Source organism: Culex pipiens, chromosome 2 (genome assembly GCF_016801865.2).
Source record: "Culex pipiens pallens isolate TS chromosome 2, TS_CPP_V2, whole genome shotgun sequence".
Classification (NCBI taxonomy): domain Eukaryota; kingdom Metazoa; phylum Arthropoda; class Insecta; order Diptera; family Culicidae; genus Culex; species Culex pipiens.
The window spans coordinates 118,439,234-118,462,923 of record NC_068938.1 but is presented as its reverse complement, the minus strand read 5'-3'; the positions used below and the strand labels follow the sequence as shown (position 1 = coordinate 118,462,923).

The following is a 23,690-nucleotide window of genomic DNA, read 5'->3' as shown; positions in this document are numbered from 1 at the left end:
GACTTAAAATGTTGTATACAAATAGTCAATATGAACAAAGCATGACAGCCACACTTTTTTTCTAAATCTGATTTAAATGCGATTTCTGTCAAATTTTAATAAAAAAAAATTAGAATAGGTTCAACAAAGTACCCCTATTTGAAACAACAAAATTTGAGGGTTGATTCAATGCAAACATTTTGTTGATTATATTCAATAAAATATTTTGTTCAATCAAACCTCGAACAGGCTGATTCTACAAAACATTTTTCTGCATGATGTTTTGTGAAAGGATTACATTTCAAAGAGGGAACGATGCGTGGATATACCGCACCAAAAAAGAATTCAAGCGTGGCAATAGAGCATTCTACGTGCGTATGTATTGCGTGTACGTACACGAAAATAAAGTGAGGTTAAATTTTGTCAGCCAGCAAAACCAAATGGTGCGCTAGTGTGCGTACGCGAAACGTCATAAAGCTCTATTGTTTCTCGATCTTGAGGAGTATAGTTAAAACCAATGGGGTTGAATTATCTCTCAACTTTCACTGGAAACGCTGCTCCTTCAATGCGTGAGATATAGAAGTGTAGCATTACGTAAAGCAAACGCGCCAAGTTTTTTCAGTGCTCGTGCTCTGTCACCTTGGCCGTCATGTTTGGCTGAAACTTTCAAAGATCGATTGTGAATAAATTTAGTTGAGCAATGACAATTTCTGGCTTTTGTATGGAGTAAAATCAAGGAGAGTTAGATATATTCGAGCCTACAGCAATGGACACTGCTTGCGATGTATCTCCGGAGGAAAATTATGTCCTGTTCAAGCAGGACAGTCTGTTTGCGGAAAGTTTTCCTTTGATGAAGGAGATCCGACGTCAGGGAAAACTGTGTGATGTTACTCTGAAGGTGAGAATGTGAATATTAATTGTTTTAGTATTGTATTAATAAACTCAGGTTTGTTTTATTATATGGGGTACCTCCACGTTAAAAAGCAGTATTTGAATAACAGCTCAAGTTTGCAGAGGAAATTCCTCTAAAATTTAAATAGCAAAATAAACTTATGCCTAGTTTAAAAAAATTAAGCAATACATTTAATGTTAATATTAATTCCAATAGGTTGATAATCATTCCTTCTCCGCCCACCGAATTGTGTTGGCAGCTACAATTCCTTACTTTTATGCAATGTTTACTCACAACATGGCTGAAAGCAGGATCAAAGAAATCACAATGAAAGAAATTGAGCCACAGTAAGTATTCAACTTTCATAATAATATGTTATTTTACAATTAAACCCTTTTTTCCGTTTCTCAGTGCTTTAGAAAGTTTGATAAATTTTGCCTACAGCGGGGTGGTCAAAATCGACAACCAAAACGTTCAAGGTCTTATGGTTGGAGCATCCTTTCTGCAGCTAAGTAAAGTCCGTGACGCGTGTGCGGATTTCCTGAAGAGCAGGTGAGTTGGTATTTCGGCTACCATATGGTACGAAAGTTAACGCTGAAGAAGTGCAAGTAAGAAGATGGATATTCTGCCGGAGTTGTGCAGGTGTGTTGATTGGAACGAAACGTGGAAGTTCTACAAGAAGGTCAACTTGTCACGGTTTGGTCAACGGGACATCGCAACAAGCTAAGTTTAAATGAAGATGGAGACCAGGAAACTGAAGAACAATAGAGTTATCTACGTGCGCATGTATTGCGTGTTTGTATACGAAGGGTTTTTAGGTTAAAATTTGTACCCGCCAGCAAAAACAAATGGCGTTCTAGTGTGCGTGAGATCGGTCTTAGATAACTCTATAGGGTCACTGGCAAAGATCGGTTATAAAATGGAGATCTATGATTTGGGAGGTGCAAAACTATCGAAAGAGAGGATGGATGTGCCTCGGTCATGTGTTTCGGTTGGAATTTATGACCAGGAGACATGCCACATAGAAAAGAAGAATACATATAAAATTGTTTTCTTATTTTTTTAGATTCCATCCGCAAAACGTACTCGGAATACGACACTTTGCCGATACCCTTGGCTGCTCCCAATTGATGACCTCGGCCGACCGCTACATTCATCAGTATTTTTCCAAGGTTGCCACTTCGGACGAGTTTCTCGCGCTCAAATTTGAGGAGCTTATCGACATTGTGCGGCGTGACGAGCTCAACGATTCCGAAGAGCGCATTTTTGAAGCCTGTATGAAGTGGGTTAAAGTAGACCAAGAGACTCGCTCTGGATATTTGCCAAACATTCTGGCAAACGTACGTTTGCCCCTGTTGCCGCCCCAGTTTCTAGCAGATAATGTCGCCACCGAAGAGCTTATACGGACTTCGCACAAATGTCGGGATTTGCTGGACGAGGCTCGCGATTTTCACCTGATGCCGGAGCGCAGGGCACTCGTGTCGGCTTGCCGAACCAGGCCGCGCTGCTGTGATTATGTCGTGGGGCAAATATACGCCGTAGGAGGTAGGTTCTTGATTTTGTCGGGTAGCTTTTGTAGCGACATCGACTCCGGCTTTTGAAAAAATGTGATTCCGACTCCAGCTTTATGATATACCACCTCCAACAATGACTCCCGTACAAAGTTGATTCCATATTGAAAATCCAGTCCATATAAATGCATAGAATTTTTGGGGCCTAGCTGACTCCTACATTGACTCCGGCTTCTGATACTGCTACTCTCCAGCTACTAAAAAAGACTCGACTCCGACTCCAAAAACTACTTCCAAATTTCAATACATAATTAGTCGACTCAAACTTCGATTCCGGCTGCTGAAGATTTAGTGAATTCGATTACAGCTCCAGCTATCCAAAAAGGACCGACGCCGCCGACGCATATTTTTTTTCTTAAACTATAGGGGACCATCCATAAACCACGTGGACAACTTAGGGGGGGGGGGGTTCGGCGATTGTCCACGCTCCATACAAAAAAGATTTTATTTGTATGGAAATTGTCCACGATGGGGGGGGGGGGGGGGTTGAGAATTCCAAAAAAGTGTCCACGTGGTTTGTGGATGTTCCCTAGTTCTATCAAACAATTGAACGTTTTAAAATGTTGTAGTTTTGAAACATTTTCCACCTCAAAACTATTTACAGGATTGACCAAAAATGGTGAATCGGTAAGCACAGTGGAAATCTACGATCCTATCACCAAAGAGTGGAAAATGGGAGAGGCAATGTCAATGTTACGATCCAGGGTAGGAGTAGCTGTGATGGATGGCAAGCTGTATGCATTCGGAGGATTTAACGGAACAGAGCGGTGAGTCAAATCGGCTGTCAAGCGGGTGAGCTATCCAGGTTTTTAAGCAAAGATGGCGTTCGAATGGCAAACAGCCAAAATGTCAAAGTCGCGCAGTAGCACCAACATTAGAAAACAAATGTGGCTGTCATGCCATGGCACACTTTTTCGGAATAATGGTACCACTGCGTGATTTTGACATTTCGGATGTTCACCATTCAAACGCCATCTTCGCTTAAAAACCTGGATATTGTACTATAATTTAATACAATTTTACAGATTGTCTACTGTTGAAGTGTACGATCCCATGCAGAAAAAGTGGAGCCAAGGTTATAAGCATGTTGCAGTAAATTTAATTTGCGTTTTTAAAATAAATAATTTTTGTTTTCAGGGAAGGCAATGCGATGCAAGCGTAGTGCCGTCGGAGTGGCTGGGCTTGATGACTTGGTGTATGTGTGCGGAGGATATGACGGAGTTACTAGCTTGAGCACGGTAATTATGAGTGTCCCATTCTATGAAATTCAGAGTAGTCATCAATGAGATGTTTGATTCTGGGGTGTAAAAGTCAATTATGGACAAACATAACTTTTTCACCCGTAGTCTGCCATTAACACCAAAACCAACATTTCTTCAAATTTCTTTCGACGTTCCACAGGGAATGAGGTGGGCTTTTATAAGGTTTGACCCAAAATTTAGAATGTACCCAGAATCCAGGGCTGTCTCAATGTTCTCCACTCATTTCAGCCCATGGGTAACAATGAGACACTCAATGATTTTGCTTCATTAAACTTTTTTAAAATCATTTGAAAACTTTCAAAACATGAACTGGAAGTGATTTTTGGCATATTTATTGAATTTTAAATTCATTTAACCAAAAATATATAAAAAATGGTATAAATATATGGATTTAAAAAAAAAAACCAATACTTTTTAGTGTAACTTTTATTAATTAAAGTTAAATGTTGGCAAAATTGCTTTAAAATGTTCAAGGCAAGTCACCTGCATTGGAACATTGCAAAAATATGATGTTTTGTAGAAAAGTATTGATTTTCGTAGAGTGTCTCATTGTTCCCCAGCTGTCTCGTTGTTCCTGTCAAGTGCGAGATAGTTGAATAGCTCTGGCTGTACAGATCGGATCGATCTCATATTTTGGTCAATGTTAGAACACATTAAAAGAAAGAAAATGCAACAAAAAGCTGATGAAATAAAATACAAAAATCGTTGAAAGTTGAAAACCAAACGTGTGTCATTGATGACTACCCTACCCTAATTATGCATAAAACGGCTATTGCATTTTGTCTCTTTTTTTCAATTCTTTACAACTTAGGTTGAATGCTACTCTCCAAAAACGGACTCGTGGACGACAGTTGCACCCATGATGAAATACCGGTCTGCAGGTGAGGGCCAAGGGTATTTATACATGTTAAAAATAATTTACAAAAGTTCTATTTTTTTCAGGCGGGGTAGCTCCACTTGGTGGGTATGTCTATGCGTTAGGTAATAGCTCCGTTTTTTTTTGTAATTTTTGTAATTGATATTTTAACAAATTATTTGTTTAAAGGTGGACATGATGGACTGTCAATTTTTGATTCTGTGGAACGATATGACGTAGCGAACAACACATGGACCAAGGTAATTGTAAAATTATTGACAAAATTGCTTTTATTATAACTTCTTACTTTCACCTGCAGGTTCGTTCTATGTTAAGCCGACGGTGTCGCCTTGGTGTTGCAACTCTTAACGGAAAGCTGTACGCGTGTGGAGGTAGCTTTGCGGTTGGTCTGCTTCAGAGAAACAAGAATATAAGATTTGCTTTCTTTTTGCAGGATACGATGGTAGCTGTTTCCTACGATCTGTTGAAGTTTACACTCCAGAAAACGATCAGTGGCAGCTTATAGCTCCGATGAACGTGAAACGCAGCAGAGTTGCTTTGGCCGCCAACATGGGTATGCTATGGCGACCATGTGGTCGGATGATTTTTAATAAATAAATAGATAAATAAATAAATAAATATTGTCTGTATTATTCGAGAATTCAAGTTTCATTATTTCTGTGTAGGTAAACTTTGGGCTATTGGAGGATACGATGGAGAATCGAACTTATCTACAGTAGAAGTAAGTAATCAGTGTTATTAAAGTAGGATTCGCCAAAAATGCCACAATTCGGAAGATTTATTGGACCATCGGAAACTATTAAATTGATTCAATGTCGTTGTTTTTTTCAGGTTTATGACCCGAAAACGGATACATGGACTTTTGTAGCACCGATGCGTCATCATGGAGGCGGTGTGGGCGCGGGAGTTATACCCAATGTAGTCATATAGGAATACTGCTGAATAGCTCAGCTGGTGTGATTTGGCTAAGTATTTGTGTCTGTGTTTTGTAAATTATTAAGTTGATTTTAAGAATTGATCCTCATATGTACTAAAGGTAGGGCTTCGTTGCAATCTCGAATTAAGCTGTAGGGCCATAAATGTGAATATCTTTAACAAATATACTTTAAGTAAGGAAACCATTGTGAATCGCTATAAGATGAATAAATCGTGACTATTAAATCAACAGTAAAATATTGCTTGTAATGCCCATATATAAGGCTACCAACTCTTGTTGAGCAAAAATCCGTATACTTTACCGACATGACACTATGGTATAGGCTAGTATGGAGATCGGAAGGAAAGGGGTCAAGAAACAGCTTTACGAACAGCAGAGCAAAGGAGGGGAAGCGTTTTCTTGGGGCTTTTCTTCACCCTCTCTGGCTTGCTTCCGCTGCCGCTGCTGCCCATTTGAAATTTTTCTTGACCGATTCCTTCCGAAATGCATACACCGTTTATAACAAAAAATGTCAAGGAATTATTTAGATAAATTTGGAATTTTAGAAATAGAAATATTTTTGTCAAACGTTCAAAAGCTTACGAAATATCAAGTTTGCTTTTACGAATAATATCGTTGTCAGTGTTTTCACGAAAACATTTCTAGAGATTTTATTGGAAAGGTCCTTTAAATACAAGCACATCACAACCCTGACAGACGGACAGGGTAGAGACCCTAAATAGGGAGACTCACTTCGTCCAGTCTCCCTATTTAGGATCTCTAGGACAGGGCCGACAACGCACTATGGGCCATCTCCATACAAACAGGCGGCCAAATTATTTTTTTGCTTTTTAAATGTTTTTTTCATACAAATTTGGGTAATTGTATGGTATTGAAATGATATACGTCGATTTTTATGACTTTTCATGTTTTTCAATAGTTGATTGTTTATAATAAATAGTCTTTTCATATATTTGCAAGTACGACAGAATTGCGTATACATTGTATTGCAAGTTTATATTATTAAATTATGGATAAGCTAATACATCGCCACTTTAAGGACACAACCCCTCCCTCCTCTTTCTTTCACCCCTCCCCCCCCCCTCCCCTCCTCCCCTCCAACAAAATTTTGTTTAGCGTAATAAATTCATTTTAAGTCAAATATTTATTATTTACTGCTGTGTGTTTCTTTTTGTGAGTCCATGCCATGTAATTTGAGACCCATTACGGGGGGGGGGCCTTTACGGGCATAAATTGCGAAAATTTTAATTGTTAAATCAAATAACAGAAAAATTAATTTTATTTAAAATATTAATTATGAAGTAAAACGATAAAATACAAAACATATTCTTAATAATCCTAATGTTCTTGTTCATGGAAATTCATTTGATTTTAGAGTTTCTGACGGCTTTAGGATATGTTAAAGGTACTTTTTATGATGTTTTGTACTAACCAACATAGAACTTAAATGTGGATCAGTTTCATGGATTGATCGCAGAAATTCATCATGCTAAGTCAATATTTTGCTGAATACTTTTTTCGGTATCAAACTGAGATTCTCCAGTTTCGCTTGAGAAACTTCGGTACGAATACCTTATTTTGACTAAGTTACTCAATTTTAAATATAGGCAACAGAAAATTCCAATAAAGTGATTTCGAACTTCTTGAAACCAGGTATTGATTTTTGAAGCGACGATGCCCACGGAGTAGGTAGCAAAGCAAGTGAAATAAACGGGCGCATATGTAGATTGCAGCAAATTTTGATAAAACGTAAATGTTCAAAATGGCATATCTCCGAAAACGCAAAAAATCGCAGGTTGGAAATTTCAGCAATGTTAGATTATGATCCAATCTTTCAAGTGATCTTAGTTTCATGTTTAGCATCGGTTAGCAAAAAAAAGTACTCGATTAACAAACACAAAAAAATAAGTTTTGACAAAAAAATGCTCCAGTTATTCGATGAAAACTTCAGTTTTTGGTTTGCAAACAACATTTTATCTATTAACATTTTTTAAGCTTATCTCATTACCTTTCCAACGATGTATAATTGTCCTAATAAAATATTTAAAATGCTGAGCTATGTTAAAATTAAACAATCAGCCTTTTTACGAAAAACGCTAGTTTTTTACTCCATTTTTTGACTTTCAGCTTGCGTATCTCCGTAATGAACAAACTTAGAGCTTTGAAAATTTGGATTTTTCTTAGTTAGAATGTTTACTTTCGAGAAAAAAATACCAAAAAATATTTGGAGAAGGTCACTTTTTTGAAACTTGGCCACCCAATGTACCATAGTGAAATCCGGCCGACGGCTCGACAAAACGGCCCGAATGCCGACGGTTTGTCCGACGGAATTCGGGCCCTTTTCGTGCGTATTTGCAACACTTTTTTCGACGATCGTCGAAATCGACGTTTGAGAAAATCGACGTTGACGGGCCGTTTTCGGGTGACTTTGTTATTCAGATTGTCCTGCCATTGTCTGACGTTCGATTTTCGAATTTTTGCGATAATTAGATGTTTACAAAACAGATATACATTTACATTTTACAACAGCATTTTTTTTTTATTTCTCATCATAAATTAAACAATTAATTGTCAACATTATAATAGGCGTTATAAGTGCAGAGGCGTGCCTTCAAGATCTCAGACTACTCAGAATTTGTCTTCGGTGACAAAAGTTGCATGTTTTGATTTTGTCTGAAAGAGAATGTTGATTGAGGAAAATGTAATCAAAAATTGTACGCTGATTTACCTCTTCCATTACACTCAACCCCCGGTGGTTGGTCACTTTTTCGTTTGACACTTTTTTAGTTTGTACCCCGTTGGTTGGTCAAAGTCAAACTGAAAAGTGACGAACTGTCTCTTTTTACACGGCGCTCACGCACACTATCAAAACAAACGTTTGGTAGTGTGTGTGAACTCCGTGTAGAAGGGGTGTCAAACTAAAAAGTGACCCCGTTCGTTTGACAACAGTTGGTGTCAAACCATCGGGGTTTGAGTGTATTCCGCAAAGCTGCACTCATTTTATAATAAAATTGAAACAATGTCACACCGAAAAAAAAACTCATCACAATGGCAACCCATATATAATGAACTGTCAAGGTCATAACTGTGTCATCGCTTGCCTAGTTTTTGGCAAACGCTGAAAAACGCACGACAATCGCTCGAAAATGGCAGGACTCAATCGACATCGAGCAGATCACGCTTCGAATCGCACGACCGCGGGACTCCAGTCTATCAGGGAAGGTTTTCCACAAGCTTTAGAAAGCCTTTTGATCTTTTATTTAATTTGATAAATAAGTTTTGTAAGGAATTTGAAAAGAACAATTATGGACAATCAAGTTTGCACTGAGGAAAGTTATGTAAGTTATCTCTTTAAAATCAAACTGACAGTTAAATAAAAATGTCTAATTAGCAAAAGCTTTGACCCAATCATACAAGCAATGATTTTTTTTTAAAGTTGGGAAAATTCCGTACAAATCCGTATTATGCGAAAAATTCCGTACAAAAAATCCGGCCTGTTTAAAATCCGCGGAGAGGGTCGAAAATCCGTACGGTTGGTAGCCTTACCCATATATATATAAATTTTGCTATTGAAACACCTTTTTCCGAACATCCCTCGAAAAACTCAAATTCTGAGCAAAGTTTTTGAAAAGTTTTGTTTAAAATGATTTCGCCTAATTTCGTAAGAGTATAACCCATCATATTTGTTCTACATTTTTAAAAAGGATAAAGATCTGAAATCCTATCAAAGTTATGAGCGTTATGAGTTATGAGCTAGGTTATGAGTGTTATTTAAAGTCCCAAGGGATCTGTGAATGTAGAAGGTAAGTAGAACTTGAGCCTGAGATAAAGTATTTTACTTGTTTAATTTTCCATTAACCGTTAAACATGTTTAATTTAGTTTTCTCCTTTATCGATTTCAGCTTTTTTGCTTTAATTTGTAAATAATAGCTTTCCAAGAATAATGTTAAGTCATAGTTGATTTCACGAGAAAAAAACTACAAACTTATTTTACAATAAAATGTGCGAATGCAGTCCAGACACGATTATTCGATGGCCTCGGGAAAATAACACCCCTTTGAGGGGGTGACATTGGGTCAAATGTAACTAAAATGATGCTCAAATACAAAGATATAGTAAAAACAAGTCATCCAACAGTGTTTCTTGTTCGAGGGAATCGTATTGACATGCTAAAATATTTGAAGTAGAGATTTTCAAACATTTGGGTACTTTTTGATCAATTCCAACAAAAAATTTAAAAAGTTGATTTTTCGAGAGGTCATTTTTGGCCAAAATTGTACCTCAACTTTAGACAGCTACTAAAATGACAGATTTTGATCTAGGAACGAGATTTTTTTCAGAAAAGTCATCTTAAGATGTCCCTTGCACAACCTTTTTAACATAATTTAGTTTTATTGAGAAGTACCTGAGAAATGGTAAAATCCGTAAAAAATACTTTGACTCAATCTCACCCCCCAGACCCAATGTCACCCCCACAGACGGTATTGTATTTAATATGTTTATAGGCTAGTATGCAGATCGGAAGGAAAGGGGCCGAGAAACAGCTTTACGAACAGCAGAACAAAGAGAGGGAGCAATTTCTTGGGGCTTTTCTTCACCCTCTCTGACTCGCTTGCGCTGCTGCTGCTGCCCATTTGATTTTTTTCTTGACCGGTTTCTTCCGAAGTGCGTATACCGCTTATACACCCAAAATTCAGAGTCGTTCCCTCAAAAAAATGTTGAGTGCTCAGTGATAAAATCGAAAGAATAATGCTATGAACTCACACCATCATAACAAATGTGTTCATATAGGACCTTTAAAAAACGGAGATCGAGCGCGCGCGTGTTTACGTTTATGAATTCTGCTCCGCACTTTTTTCGTTTTAATATTTGCTAAAATTGTAATATTATTTATAATTTTTTTCTCGGATGTACTGCAATTATCAATAATGACAAGAAAAGTGCTTGGGGCATAATCTAATCACAAGACTTTCCATCATGCTTTCATCGGACTGGCTGCGTTTGTGTTAGATTAATTGTTTAATTGTTTATTTACATTCATCTGACAATGTTTGTCTTAATGAATAAAAGTTTGAGTACGGTTGATTTTATCACGAAAACGGACAGACGATTCACCAAATTCAAACAAATCTTCTACTGCTGTGAAGGCTCGGACCATGCTGGAAACTGGTTCGTTGAAACCATAGGCTATACGATGGAATCTGTGGGCTAGTAGCGTTGAGTCACGAAGCGTTCTTTGTGGTGTGCGGAAGTTGATAAGAGAGAGCAGATTCGGAGAGTCGACTTCACCGTTCAACAACTTAGCCACAAAAGTAGCCAGCTGCTATGGAACCTTTAAAAAAAACTATAGAGTCGATGATTTTGCAAAAACAAGGACCGACATTTCTAGGTTATTATTCAATGTAAAAAAATGTTATTCTCAAGTTAATTCCGTCTCGAACCTTCGAAAAACTCCAATGAAATACGTACGGATTGGTATGGAATCATACTGACCGCTGTTGGGATTTTAACGAAGAGGTCAGGATGTCTCTTGCTTCCTTTTAAAAACTAACTGGAGATATGACTTTTAAATTTTAGAAAAGGGATCATCGGAAATTCGAACGAGATGTGGCGCTATAACCACGGCATATAGTGTCCAAGGCATTCGTGGAAGTACAATGTCCCATCCCAGAGGGTCCCGGAGTACCAAACCTTCTTAGCATGGTGCTCCCAACGAACGACTACAACCAAATCTCGGAGCGTATGGTGGTGTGTCCCCACGCTTCTTCCTCCCCTGTCGATTCAGATTTGTGTTGTTGTTCGAACACTCAATGCTCAAACTCAATCCAATTACGAATCATCTCTGCGATACGGCTTTACGCAGTAGGCCTGGCCGCTTTAACGCTTATAATGTTTTAATGCATTCCGATGCAATGGCGCACTACAAATGTTAATAAATGACAAAAAGAGTGCTAGGCTTCATCTAACCTAAGGCATTCTCCAGGATCCCTTCGAAAGATTGGCTGCGCTAGGGTCTGATTAGATTAGATTAGATTAGATTAGAAAAGGGATCATCGGAAATTCAAAATTATGGTTGTCGAACACATTTTTGCAGTTAAAATATGTCTGGTGCTTAGGAGGACTGTTTTTTTTTATATTCGTTTATTTTTATTCTGAAATGTTATTGACAATTGGTGATTATTATCAGGACTACAAACAGTTCAAAAACTATAAACATTGTATCTAGATCCTTATGGTATGTTGTATTGCAAATAATAGATAGTAAATTATTCTGATATGTGACATCATTTTTTAACTAGGACAATGGAGCATTTCCATTCGAGCAGTTTTTTTTCTTTTTTCTACAATGTATTTCTTACGGGAGAACCTGGGAGACTGGTCGAAGTGAATTTGACGTACCCAAACAGACACGAGTTTGACGTATCCAAACGAGCATTTGCCTTTACGCCCAGCAAAACTTATCAGTGTTGCCAAGCTCAAAACATACGTTGCCAGATATATTTAGCAAACTCCCTATTTAGGGTCTCTACTCGAATCGGGTGCTCCATTGCGAAATATTCTCGTGCATTCTTGTAAGAATTATTCGATGGAATTATTTTTTTACGTTTTTCTCTTTTTCTGTTATGTTAATATTTCTGTTATTTCAACTGGTACAAATCAAAATTACTGATACATTTTTACACTCTAAAGGCTGGAATGTTTTTTAAACAAATATTTTAAATTAGAAATAAATTGCACCCACTGCAGTAATTCATGTTTAATTATTCATTTTGCCTCCAACCTACCCGCCTACTCTTCATTATTATTTAACATTTTTATTTCAATCGTATGTCTTTTTGCCACGCATTCCCATAAAACCAGATGGTGCACGTTTTCCGATTGTGTCTGATTCAGTATCGTAGGGCTGGTTTGCATAGCTAATTAAATTCAATTGGTTTTGCCATTTCATCAGTAACTCATAAAAATCCGCTTCATTAGTAGGATAATGATAACCTTCCTCAAATGTTTCGGCTTTTTTACCACGCATGCCTGAAAACAATTGAAATTGTTAAAATTGAATGTAAACTGTTCCAAATATTATAAAAAAAAACAATAATTTGGAATTACAGCAATGAATTTTTGATGCTACTATTTTATTGTAGAAAAAAATAATAAAATTTTAACCTGTCCAAATAAAGAATTAACGGTAGTACCAAAATATCTGAAGCATGAATTTAATTATATTTTTTATTTACCTGTAAAGCCATATGGAGCACGTTTTATTCCTTCGTTGTTTTGTTTCTTGCCTCTCATTCCGAAAAAGCCAGAAGGAGCTCGTTTAAACAAAAAGCCTGGATATTCCGCTGCAATTTTTTTCGCGTAAGTGTCCTGCATTTTAAACAAAGCATTTTTTTATAGGCTTGAAGAAATGTAACAATCAATTACCTCTGGATCAACTGCATCAAAACTTTCAGGAATGGCCAAAATTATATGCAAGCTGCATATTGTTACAAACAAGCCTAACGGATTCATTTTCTGGAAGATTTTTTTTTTTAAATATGATTAGAAATACATGTTTTATACCACGATAATCAGGACCAAAGAAAAAGGTATACATGTTTCCTGGCTTGGTGATTTTAGACATTTTCTGTAGCTCCTAGTATTGTTTTTTTCTCTCATTTAAATATTTTTAGTTGCATGTATGCATATGCATTATGTTAGTAAAAAACACGACAAAACTCTGTTTTTGTTTTCAAAACATTTGCACGTAAAACAATCAAATTGCTAAAACGTTTTTTAATTTATAAAATTTTGAAGCCGGATTTAAATGGAGAGTGTAAATGAGGTAAATACACCTAATTCTTTTTAAAGAGTCTTTTGCTAACACATGATTTATTGATGGCCCATATAGGGCAATGTTTACGTTTGTTCTTCGTGTTTAAATCATTTAAAATGCATGAATGAATTCTTTCTATTGTACAATTTCTCTGAGGATTTTTGCTTTCCACCAATAAAGGCTAGGTATAAATTTCGAACAATTTTCACAGTGATTGTGTTTATTAAACAAGCGTCCATGAAACAATTTACTCGTTGTATTTAATTTTAATTTCGTTTCCGATAATCCTTCCATAGTCACGTTCGACGTTTGTTTGCTCTAGAAAAATGTCGACAACTTAAAAAAAATAAATCGAAAAGTATAAATAAACAAGTCTTGCATCGATATCAATTTATTGCTCAGTATTAAAACTGCATATCATTGGAATTGCAGGCACAATAATAGATCAGGGTCGCAATTTATAATAGAATTATATTTTCCCAAGCTTATGCTTTACAATCAAAAACGTAGGGGAGGAGGAGATTATTTTTTCTTTGCATACATTTTTAAATACTTTCTGGGCAGAGTCTGATGTTGTTGTTATTAATTCATTTATTTCTGGCAGCTTTAACCTTCTTGGTCATTCGCTGCCCTATAGAGTCTGATATTTCATATTTTATTGTTGTATTTTTGTGATAAATGTGCAAACCTAGTTTTGATAGTTTTGTTTTTTTTTCATAGATATTTATAAAAAAGCAAACATTTCATTTTAAAAGTTATTTTTTTTAATTTATTTTCAGATATTATACATATTTCATTTCTTGAACTAGCATAGTGGTTTAATAGTTGCGGTTTCTGTCTCACAAGCGAAAGGTTCAGGGATCAAATCCCGGTCGGTGCCCTTGAAATAAGGTGGTCCCAAAAATTGTAATTTTCGTCAATTTTCGCAAAAACCTCCTCTTTCAAAAAATTACAACTCCGCTCCATTTCAACCGATTTTAGCTGTCTTAGATGCAAATGAAAGGTGGTTAGTTGGCCTTTCAAGAAAAATAATTTGATGACCGATGAAACTAGCCAAATATTTGAAAAAGTCTTACGAAAACTTTAAATGGTGTTTTGACCGTGTCTGAACCAAAGAACCTATGTCTGAAAATATTTTTATCGGATTTCTCAAAAAAAAATTACGTAACATACTCAAAAACTGGAGGTGTTCATTTACATGATTCCGAGATATGATTTTTGGAAAATGAAAAGTGGGATTTTCGGCGCGCCGCGCACGGGACGGGATTTTTTTTTAAGTGACGACCTATACATTTTTGGGTACTTAAAAGACGCAATACGATAAAAATGTTTTCAGACATAGGCTTTTTGGTTCAGACACGGTCAAAATGCCGTTTGAAGTTTTAATACGAGTTATTAAAATTTTTGGGTAGTTTTATCGGTCCTCAAATAATTTTTCCTTGAAAGGCCAACTAACCACCTTTCATTTGCATCTAAGACAGCTAAAATTGGTTGAAATGGTGCGGAGTTATGATTTTAAAAAAAAAAGGTGGTAAATTGATCGATTCTTATACAAAACAAGCCGTACCCGACGAAATTCGTTCTGCCTTTTTTCGTTTGTTGACGTTTTTTCAGCCTCCTGTGATCAAAATATGATTTTACGTAACTTTCTCCATACAATTTGCCGATGCTCCGGAATTGATTCCAGAGTGGCCAAAGTGTCAATTAGTTAGCTTCCCAAGTAGCACACTTTGTTCGCCAAAAGATTTCCGAACTTGTTGTTCAACTCATTTACTATGTTTGCCAACGTCCCTGAGAACTCTTGAACGCTGGAAAAAGCGCACGTTTTTCTGTTGTTGAACATCTCTTAACCTGTTAGAAACGTGCGTGGTTTTACCAGCGCACGTCCTTCTTGCATAGATAACGTTTGTTGAACATGTCATAAGAACTCTTGACTATAAGATTCTGAACCGGGTTGGATGACGTCGTTAGAACCGTTTAAAAACATTCTGCCTTTAAGATTCAGGAGGGAGTTAGGCAAACGTTTTTATAACCGTCCAAGAACATATCGTGGCAGATAAGAATGTTAAACAGGCTTTTCATTAAATATGTTCAAGGTGTTCGCTCAAAAGTTTTCTTTTTCTTAATTTAATCCTTTATTTGTGAGTAATGTCGCTTTACGATACTTTAACTACTAGTTTATTGTAATTTATTAGTTGGACAGGGATACGCAATTTATGAATGATAATAATATGAATGATGGAGAATAAAAATTATCAACCATAAAAATCATTCAATTTCCTAATTATGCCTTTGGGGATTTTTTTCAATTATGTTTAAGTGCTAATTAACATCGCTTGCTACTACTACTCTACTACTGCTGCTGGTTTCCGGTTCTGCATTTTCAGTTTTCCTTTTTGATGAAGAATGCTCAGGGCAAGTATCGAACCCAAGATCACTCCAAATGTCAAGTCCGGGCGCGCGTCCGCTACTTTCCACGAGGGGTTATATTGGATGAGCAAGCCTTAACGTCAATAAGAAGTTCACTAACTATTTGCCAAAACTTCTTTTGAACATAAGCTGTTTCTATTTTTAGAACTATCTGTGCTTGTTTCGTCAACATGTTCTTGCTCGATTTTTAAAACACGAACGCGAACTACACATAAACAACTTGGTTACGTAAAATCCCATCCGAAGCCAGAGGTCAATTCTACACTCAAACCCCGATGGTTTGACACCAACTGTTGTCAAACGAACGGGGTCACTTTTTAGTTTGACACCCCTTCTACACGGAGTTCACACACACTACCAAACGTTTGTTTTGATAGTGTGCGTGAGCGCCGTGTAAAAAGTGACAGTTCGTCACTTTTTAGTTTGACTTTGACCAACCAACGGGGTACAAACTAAAAAAGTGTCAAACGAAAAAGTGACCAACCACCGGGGGTTGAGTGTACTATGTTATCATGTTTAGCAAACTGAAATGAAACATCATGTCTGCAAATGTCATTTTACTTTTCGAGTTCTACAAGCATGTTCCATTTGAGTCAGAATAAACTTCGAAATGAACTATTCGTAATCTGTTGCTAGATTTGGCATTTGTGTTACACAACCATGTTGAACAATAGTTTTTTGATCAAAATGAGAACAATTGACCAAATTTGATGACACTTGTTCAATAATTAAAATATAAACACGCTTGTGCAGTAGACCGTCCCAAAAAAATGAAAAGTTTTCAAAATGGGACCCTAAACCAAGTCAAAAAAAATGAAAAGTTTTCAAAATGGGACCGTAAACCAAGTCGAATGCAACAGGTTCGGGTCAAATCGGTTCAGCCAGTACCGAGAAACATGAGCTAGTTTGTTGGTCGCATACATATATACACACACACACATACACACACACATTTGTTCAGTTTTCGATTCTGAGTCGATAGGTATACATGAAGGTGGGTCTACGACGTTTTTATACAAAGTTCATTTTTAGAGCAGGATTATAGCCTTACCTCAGTGAGGAAGGCAAAACATTCGTAAAATTTTCCGATCTTTTCGAAAAAAAAATATTTTGAACATTTTTAAATCAAGACTAACATTTTAAAAAGGGCCAAACATTGAATATTAGGCCCATTTAAACTTCAATTTTCCTGTTTCTTTTTCTCAAAGCGGTTCTATCTCAGCAACCCGAGGTTCAATCTTCAATGTCTCTTAGACAACTTTATTGCAAATTTTCTGAACTTCTCAAAAACAATATTTTTAGAAATGGTCACTTATGGTCACTATTTTTAAAAATTAAAAAGCTGCAAATATTTCGCTAAAATCAAACTTTCGGTGGCTATATCTTGAAAACGGAGCCCTTTATCAAAAAATCTGTAAAGTACTTTTCGATTGCAAATTCAATTTTGCATTAAAAAATAATGTCAAATTTGTTTTTGCATGAAACTTCCATTTTTTCCAAAAATCACTATTTTTTCAAAAATTCATAACTCGGCGGCAGATTTTTTGACCATGTTTCTCTATGGCTCAAAAGTTGCGGATTTTTGTCCCCTAAAACATATAAAAAAAATCTCGAAAATAAAAAAAAATACGTATTTTGAGAAATTGAGTTTTAATGAAAAAAAAAGTTGATTAAAAAAACTGCAATTTTTTTTTCGTATACCTATTTTTTTCTCAAAAGTCCTCAACAATACCTACAACTTTGCCGACGAAACCAAATTGATCAGAAAATTCACTCAAAAGTTACAGTTTTTTGAATATTTACGTACAATTTTTGTATGGACAGCAGCCACAATTGTATGGAGACTTGTATGGGTGAACCAATGACGCAAAATAGCTTATTTGGTTATTTTGGGAAGGCCCCCACAAAGTTTGAGCCAAATCAAAAAATACAAATAAAATCCATTTCCGGTTTTGGTAGAGAATTGCTCAAGAATTATAAAATCACATTACAGGTGGTCCACAGAGCCATTTTCATGATCATTCAAAATGGGTCCGGGGGCCACAAAAAATACCTAAAATTTTCTGGGGGTTCCTTGGCCAAAATAATTAGACCCGTATTTTTTTGTTGACCTACGCCGTATTAGGGTGGTCTGAAAAATTGCCATTTTCGTTATTTTTTTTACAAAAACCTCTTTTTTCGAAAAATCATATCTCCACGCCATTTCATCCGATTTCAGCTGTCTTAGACGCAAAAGAAAAGTGATGAGTTTGGCTATTTGGAAAAAATAGTAAGAAGTTTCAAAAATCTAGCTTACCATTTGAAAAAGTCGCATGAAAATTTAAAATGTCGTTTTAACCGTGTCTGGACCAAAGAGCCTATGTCTGGGAATATTTTTATCGGATTCCTCGGAAAATTTCACGTAACATGTAAAAAAAAATGGCTATGTCGAAACGTACGTTTCAGAGATATGAATTTTTGTTCTCAAAAAATCATATCTCTGAAACGTACGGTTTGACATCGCCATTTTTTGATATGTTATGTGAAATTTTCCGAGGAATCCGATAAAAATATTTTGAGACATAGGCTCTTTGGTCCAGACACGGTCAAAACGCCATTTTAAGTTTTCATACGACTTTTTCAAATGTTAAGCTAGATTTTTGAAACTTCTTACTATTTTTCCCAAATAGCCAAACTCATCACCTTTCTTTTGCGTCTAAGACAGCTAAAATCGGATGAAATGGCGCGGAGATATGATTTTTCGAAAAAAAGAGGTTTTTGCAAAAAAATGACGAAAATGGCAATTTTTCAGACCACCCTAATACGGCGTAGGTCACCCTAATGGCCAAACAAAAAAATACGGGTCTAATTATTTTGGCCAAGGAACCCCCAGAAATTTTTTGAGCCCGATCGGAAAACTTTTTTTTTCGGTTTAGGCTCTTTTCAAATGGAATTGCTGAATGAATAATCTTAATTTTTAGGAATTATAAAATCACTTACAAATGCGTCAAAGAGCCATTTTACATTATCATTTAAACTGGCTCCGCGGGCCACAAAAAATCACCTCGCGGGCCACACTACATCCAAATAACATCAATTTACTCACATACTCTAAAAGAGGCAATATGTACTAAATGAGAATCGTAACGGATTTTTTGCAATTTTAAACAACTTTAGTTTTTATTTAGCAAACATCTATGCACCAGTCCTTTACGATTTGTAATGATTAACACTGGAACGCCCAACGCATGTCCAACTTACACGGACGCCCAAGCCTCCCAAAAAAGTTGGAACGGTAACTTCAACACGCCCGTTCTCGGGCATAACTCAACCAATCGGGACGATTCTTGTTCCCAGTGATTTGTAAGAATGTCTAGAAGATCCTAAAATTTTGCAGAACTTGATTTGAACAAATCTGTAATTTCTGCGACCGAAAACATCGTCCAACTTTTTTTAAACGACTGCCCGCGGAATTTTCGGCGAATTTTTTTTTACACGCAAAAAAAAGTTGGAACGATCTTTTTGATCGCAAAAATTACAGATTTGATCAAATTAAGTTCTGCAAAGGTCTAGAATCATCTAGACATCCTTACAAATCACTGGAAAGAAGAATCATCTTGATTGGTTGAGTTATGCCCGAGAACCATTGAGTTGAAGTTACCGTTCCAACTTTTTTGGAGCCTTGGGCGTTGGAATGTTAAGCAATTTACACAAAAACCATATATTATTTATAGAGTAAATTTTCATAACAACCTATGGGTTTCCTATGCAGATAGGACCTTTTGAAATTTAATCTAGATTTCTTCAGCAATTTTTTAAACTACACTTTTCAAAAAAGTTCTTCACTGGAAAACTTGCACCGTTGTCATCTAATTTTAACACTTCAGGGTTGTCTATTCTTAGAAAGTTGGGAACAATACTTACCGGTCTAAAAGAAAACGGCTCTCAGACAAAACGACTTTTGAAAATGCCTCGAGGCCACGAGCACTTGGAAATTCTGTGATCAACTGCCGTTTTCGTCAACGTTGATATATTTCTTTGCAAGTTGTGGGAGCCAACAACGTTCCCTGGAGCTGATGAACCGAATGAGGACAACCACTTTGGAACGGTGAGTTTTTACACCAAGTTCAAGCCCAACCACATTTTCGTCACCCCGAACCAGTGGGTGTCATGCGCAACTTTTCCCACTGCAAAAAAAAAAAGTATTTTTGCACTTGTTTGAGTTAAATGATATTGTCAAATATGCATTTTATGTAGAAGTTATCTCAATGAATTATTTTGTTTGCCACATGTAAATGAAAGCAACACTAGAATTATAACTTAGTTCAAATGTCTTGGTAAACAAAAGCTGAAACTATGTTTTATCTGTGCATTGTGAGCTATCTGCTCTCCTCTGTCTTATTCCGGCGCCGACACCGGTATGGGCCGAACATGTCGTACTTCCGCCGGCCATTATTAGCAACTTCTTTTCGTAACGGATGAAACAGCAGTCCTGTTGCACATGGAGGGTACCCGTGAACAAGGCTGAAAAAAAATCTCTTCAAGCGAATAATGATTGCCTGAAGAAATTCCCCTGAGTATGCTTTGATCTCTCGAATAAAAATTTGAGTGATTTTTCCCATTTCCCGAATTTTCCCCATTTACCGCCAACAGTCAGCAGTCGGCTAGTCGTGGCAATTTGAAAATAAAGACTATTCTCAGCAGTCTTATTCGTGGGCAGTAAATGGCAGCGATTATTTGCAAAATTGATCATAGACATCGGATTTTCAACACTGCCCGTGAATGTAAAAGAACAACAGCAGTAAATGAATGAATGTCAATTTTACCACCATGCGCTAGAAAAAAGCGAGGAAAGTGGCAAATTCGAGAAAAAAAAAGTCACTAGCCAACTTTAATTATTAACGACCGCCGTTTCTCCGACTAACAATGAAAGAGAGTTTGAAGAACTAGTCCCTTGTTTTTTATCGTTTTACCAGAAACCAGCCATCATCTTGCTGACATCGTTAAGTGCAGAATCTGTGGGCTGTAGCATCATCAGGTTGAAATTTAATTCTTAAATTTGGCATATTTCAAACATAGAACATTTTCTTAAATCACACACCAAGACTCCTATTAAATACCAAGGAACCTTACCTGTTATTTGAAATATTTTCTGTTTTTTTGCATCTTGTAAAAAAGTTAGGTGCCTCTGTAAAAAAGTGAATATTAAAATACTTTTTTATACTGTACGTTGCGTGACATCACAGTCCGGCAACTTGTACACTATTTTCCAATGAACACCTTTTTTACCATGTTCAGTATGATTCCTATGAGGACAGTGGAGTCGGGTACCTCTTACAGTGAAGTTACTCCGACTCCGATTTTGTGACACCGAATCCGACTCTGGCTTCTAGAGATTTAGTTACGTCGACTCTGACTCTGACTCTAGCTCCGCCGAGACTCGGCTCCACCGTCTCCAACATGTAACAAATGGTGGGCTACTCCAGCATTAGTGAGACCCCCCTCTTTTTGCTTCAGGGTCGGCATGTTAATCCGGAATCGGAAAGGGAAACACTCGATTGGACCTACGGACAAAACAAACCCACTTTATTCCGAAAACTCGTATTTTATTCGGCAGACTAATGGTACGTTCGTTTGAAGAGCCGGTACGGCACTGAGTGCCGCACTAGTCGGTGTCAGTTTTGGTTCAATCGAACGTCATTTGTCAGTGCGCGTGGAACTCGCATGAAACTGAAAAAATATCGAGTGCGGCACTAGAGTTTCAGTTCCAGGATGGCGGCGAAACTCGTGCGGAACTAGCGCGAGTTTCTTCAAAGAAACACTTTGACAGCTCTGAGTACGGCACTCAGTGTGGCACTAGCCATCAAACGAACATACCATAAAGCTGCGCGTTCTTCGTACCTCGATCTCCCACTTTCTTACTATCTACTCCTACCTCACACGTCCTTCTTCCTTCTTCTTCGGGCCCTTTCCGGAACTGCTGCTTCCGCTTTCTCTCCACTCTCAGCTCGCGTTCCTGGAACAACGGCTACACGCCTCCACCGACCTCCGGGACTCGGTCAACCGGGGCGGGACACGTCTTCCTCTCACGTTCGGCGACAACTATGGGCGGTCAGCTGCTGTTCTCGTACTCGACCCTCTTCTGCGCCACCTGCCTCGACGCTCCCGAGTATGTTGACGGACTCTGGGACTACGGCGGATGAATCCACCGGTCTGCCTGGTTTCCGGCGTCGGTTGTTGTAACGGATGGCGAGGCTGGCGTCTTATCTTGCGACGGTTGGTCCGCAGACCAAAATGGCGGCGTCGCGAGGGCGGTTCCCACACCGGAACGGTGTCGCGGGCGATCCTCGTGCGTGAGCGATCGTGCTCGGCGGTACGATGTACCGCGCGGGGAATACCGCGGGTGTCGGGTGGCTTACGGCGGACGGATGCGTCTGTGCCGGCCTGTACGCGAAGCGTACGAACACCGAGGGGTTCTGTGGTCACAATGGGACGGAAATTAGCGATGGCGGAGGGAGGTTAGACGGCGCTAGATCGGGGAAGCGACGACATTTACCTGGATGTCCACAAATCAACGCAGGATCCTCCTGCTTGCGTCCGGATCTCCAGATCGTCGGACGGCTTTCCTCCGGGATGGCGTCTACCAGATCTTCCTCTTCACTTCCACAAAACTTAACGTACGTAACGGCGATTTTCACGGGTATCGACCGTCCTCTTCAAAATACCAGGCAAAGTGACCGTTGTAATGGCGGGGTTTTCCCAGCGATCCTCAACCCCCTTCTTCAGGACTCCTATGTCCCATCGTCCTGAACTTGTGGCTACTGATTGAAATACTTATCGTCACCAAATTGGTGACGAAAACTATAATAACCGAAATATCAAATACAAATTACTGTAAGATGATTTGAAATTGATACTACGATCAGAACTGACGAAATACGTTATCAAGAGTTTCTGCACAATATTTGTATGGCGACAAAATGAACATCTCTCCTAACCGGATGATTAATACAATGTTTCAAAGGAAGATCGAAAGCATCCTCGAGGCAATTCATGCATATTCTACCGGTTGTTCTCACCCTGCTTTCGCGTATATTTGAGTTCACGAGGAGTTTGTGAAAACACCGTGAAATATATTTTTGGAATGAGTGCTTGATTGTTTTTTTTTGGAAAATAGATACCGTAAACCGGGGTGACATTGATAGGATTTCAATTTATTTTTGGAATATTTTTTAAACTGATAAGGTTTTTCTCAAGATTATTATTTTTAAACATGTACTAGAGTAGGCTATTCAAAGTCCAAGCACTAGTTACAGTTACGTTAAAAATTCTTAGTTTAAATTTCGGGATAGTTTTTCTTTGTAAAAACAGATTTAAGGTGTTCTAACTTTATTTTTACGTCAAATGTATCAAGGTTGCTGGTATAGTTTTTAAGAAGAAAACTCAATGTTTTTATTTAGTTAACTAGGTTTATGAGCTTTTTAACAAAATATATAAAAATGTTAGGTAAAATTGTTGAAAAGTAAGAATTTTGCCTGAAATTCGTTTAAAACTAGTTTGGTTTATAAAATTATCGATTTATATTGCATTTTAAACTGAATTTGAAGCACGAATCAAAAGTTAGGTCAAACATTTAGATGTCTATTAATTGAAGATTTTTTTGAACTATGTTTCAGAAACCCATATTATTTATTATTTACAAACTTATTTTAGCTTCTCCTAGTGAAAATTGACCAAAGAATTTTGCATTCCGTTTTCCGATTCAAAATCATGTTCATGACACTTTGCTATTCACCAAAATTTTCTTAATTATCGATAAGGGACCATCCATAAACCACGTGGACACTTTAGGGGGGGGGGGGTATGGCGAATGTCCACGATCCATACAAAAAAGATTTTTTTTGTATGGATAATTGTCCACGAAGGGGGGGGGGGTAACAGATTCCC

The 23,690-nt window shown here is 37.5% G+C and overlaps 1 protein-coding gene and 1 long non-coding RNA gene across 2 annotated transcripts; one reads left to right on the top strand and one right to left on the bottom strand.

Moving 5' to 3' along the window:
* The first annotated feature begins 604 nt into the window (after positions 1-604).
* LOC120419441 (kelch-like protein 18) lies at positions 605-5,751 on the top strand. The gene is made up of 14 exons (XM_039582123.2): positions 605-877; positions 1,088-1,218; positions 1,283-1,423; positions 1,938-2,416; positions 3,047-3,209; positions 3,468-3,517; positions 3,580-3,680; positions 4,516-4,585; positions 4,647-4,685; positions 4,750-4,820; positions 4,880-4,952; positions 5,015-5,134; positions 5,247-5,302; positions 5,413-5,751. The coding sequence occupies exons 1-14, from the start codon at positions 746-748 to the stop codon at positions 5,509-5,511; spliced, it is 1,725 nt and encodes a 574-aa protein (XP_039438057.1). The 5' UTR covers positions 605-745; the 3' UTR covers positions 5,512-5,751.
* Positions 5,752-12,364: 6,613 nt separating this feature from the next.
* Positions 12,365-22,314, bottom strand: LOC120419449 (uncharacterized). Its single transcript, XR_005605725.2, has 7 exons — positions 22,300-22,314; positions 21,679-22,219; positions 20,973-21,307; positions 19,668-19,930; positions 12,944-13,033; positions 12,754-12,886; positions 12,365-12,547 (listed from the first exon to the last, which is right to left on the bottom strand). It is a non-coding gene; the product is annotated as an uncharacterized LOC120419449 (long non-coding RNA).
* Positions 22,315-23,690: the final 1,376 nt, after the last annotated feature.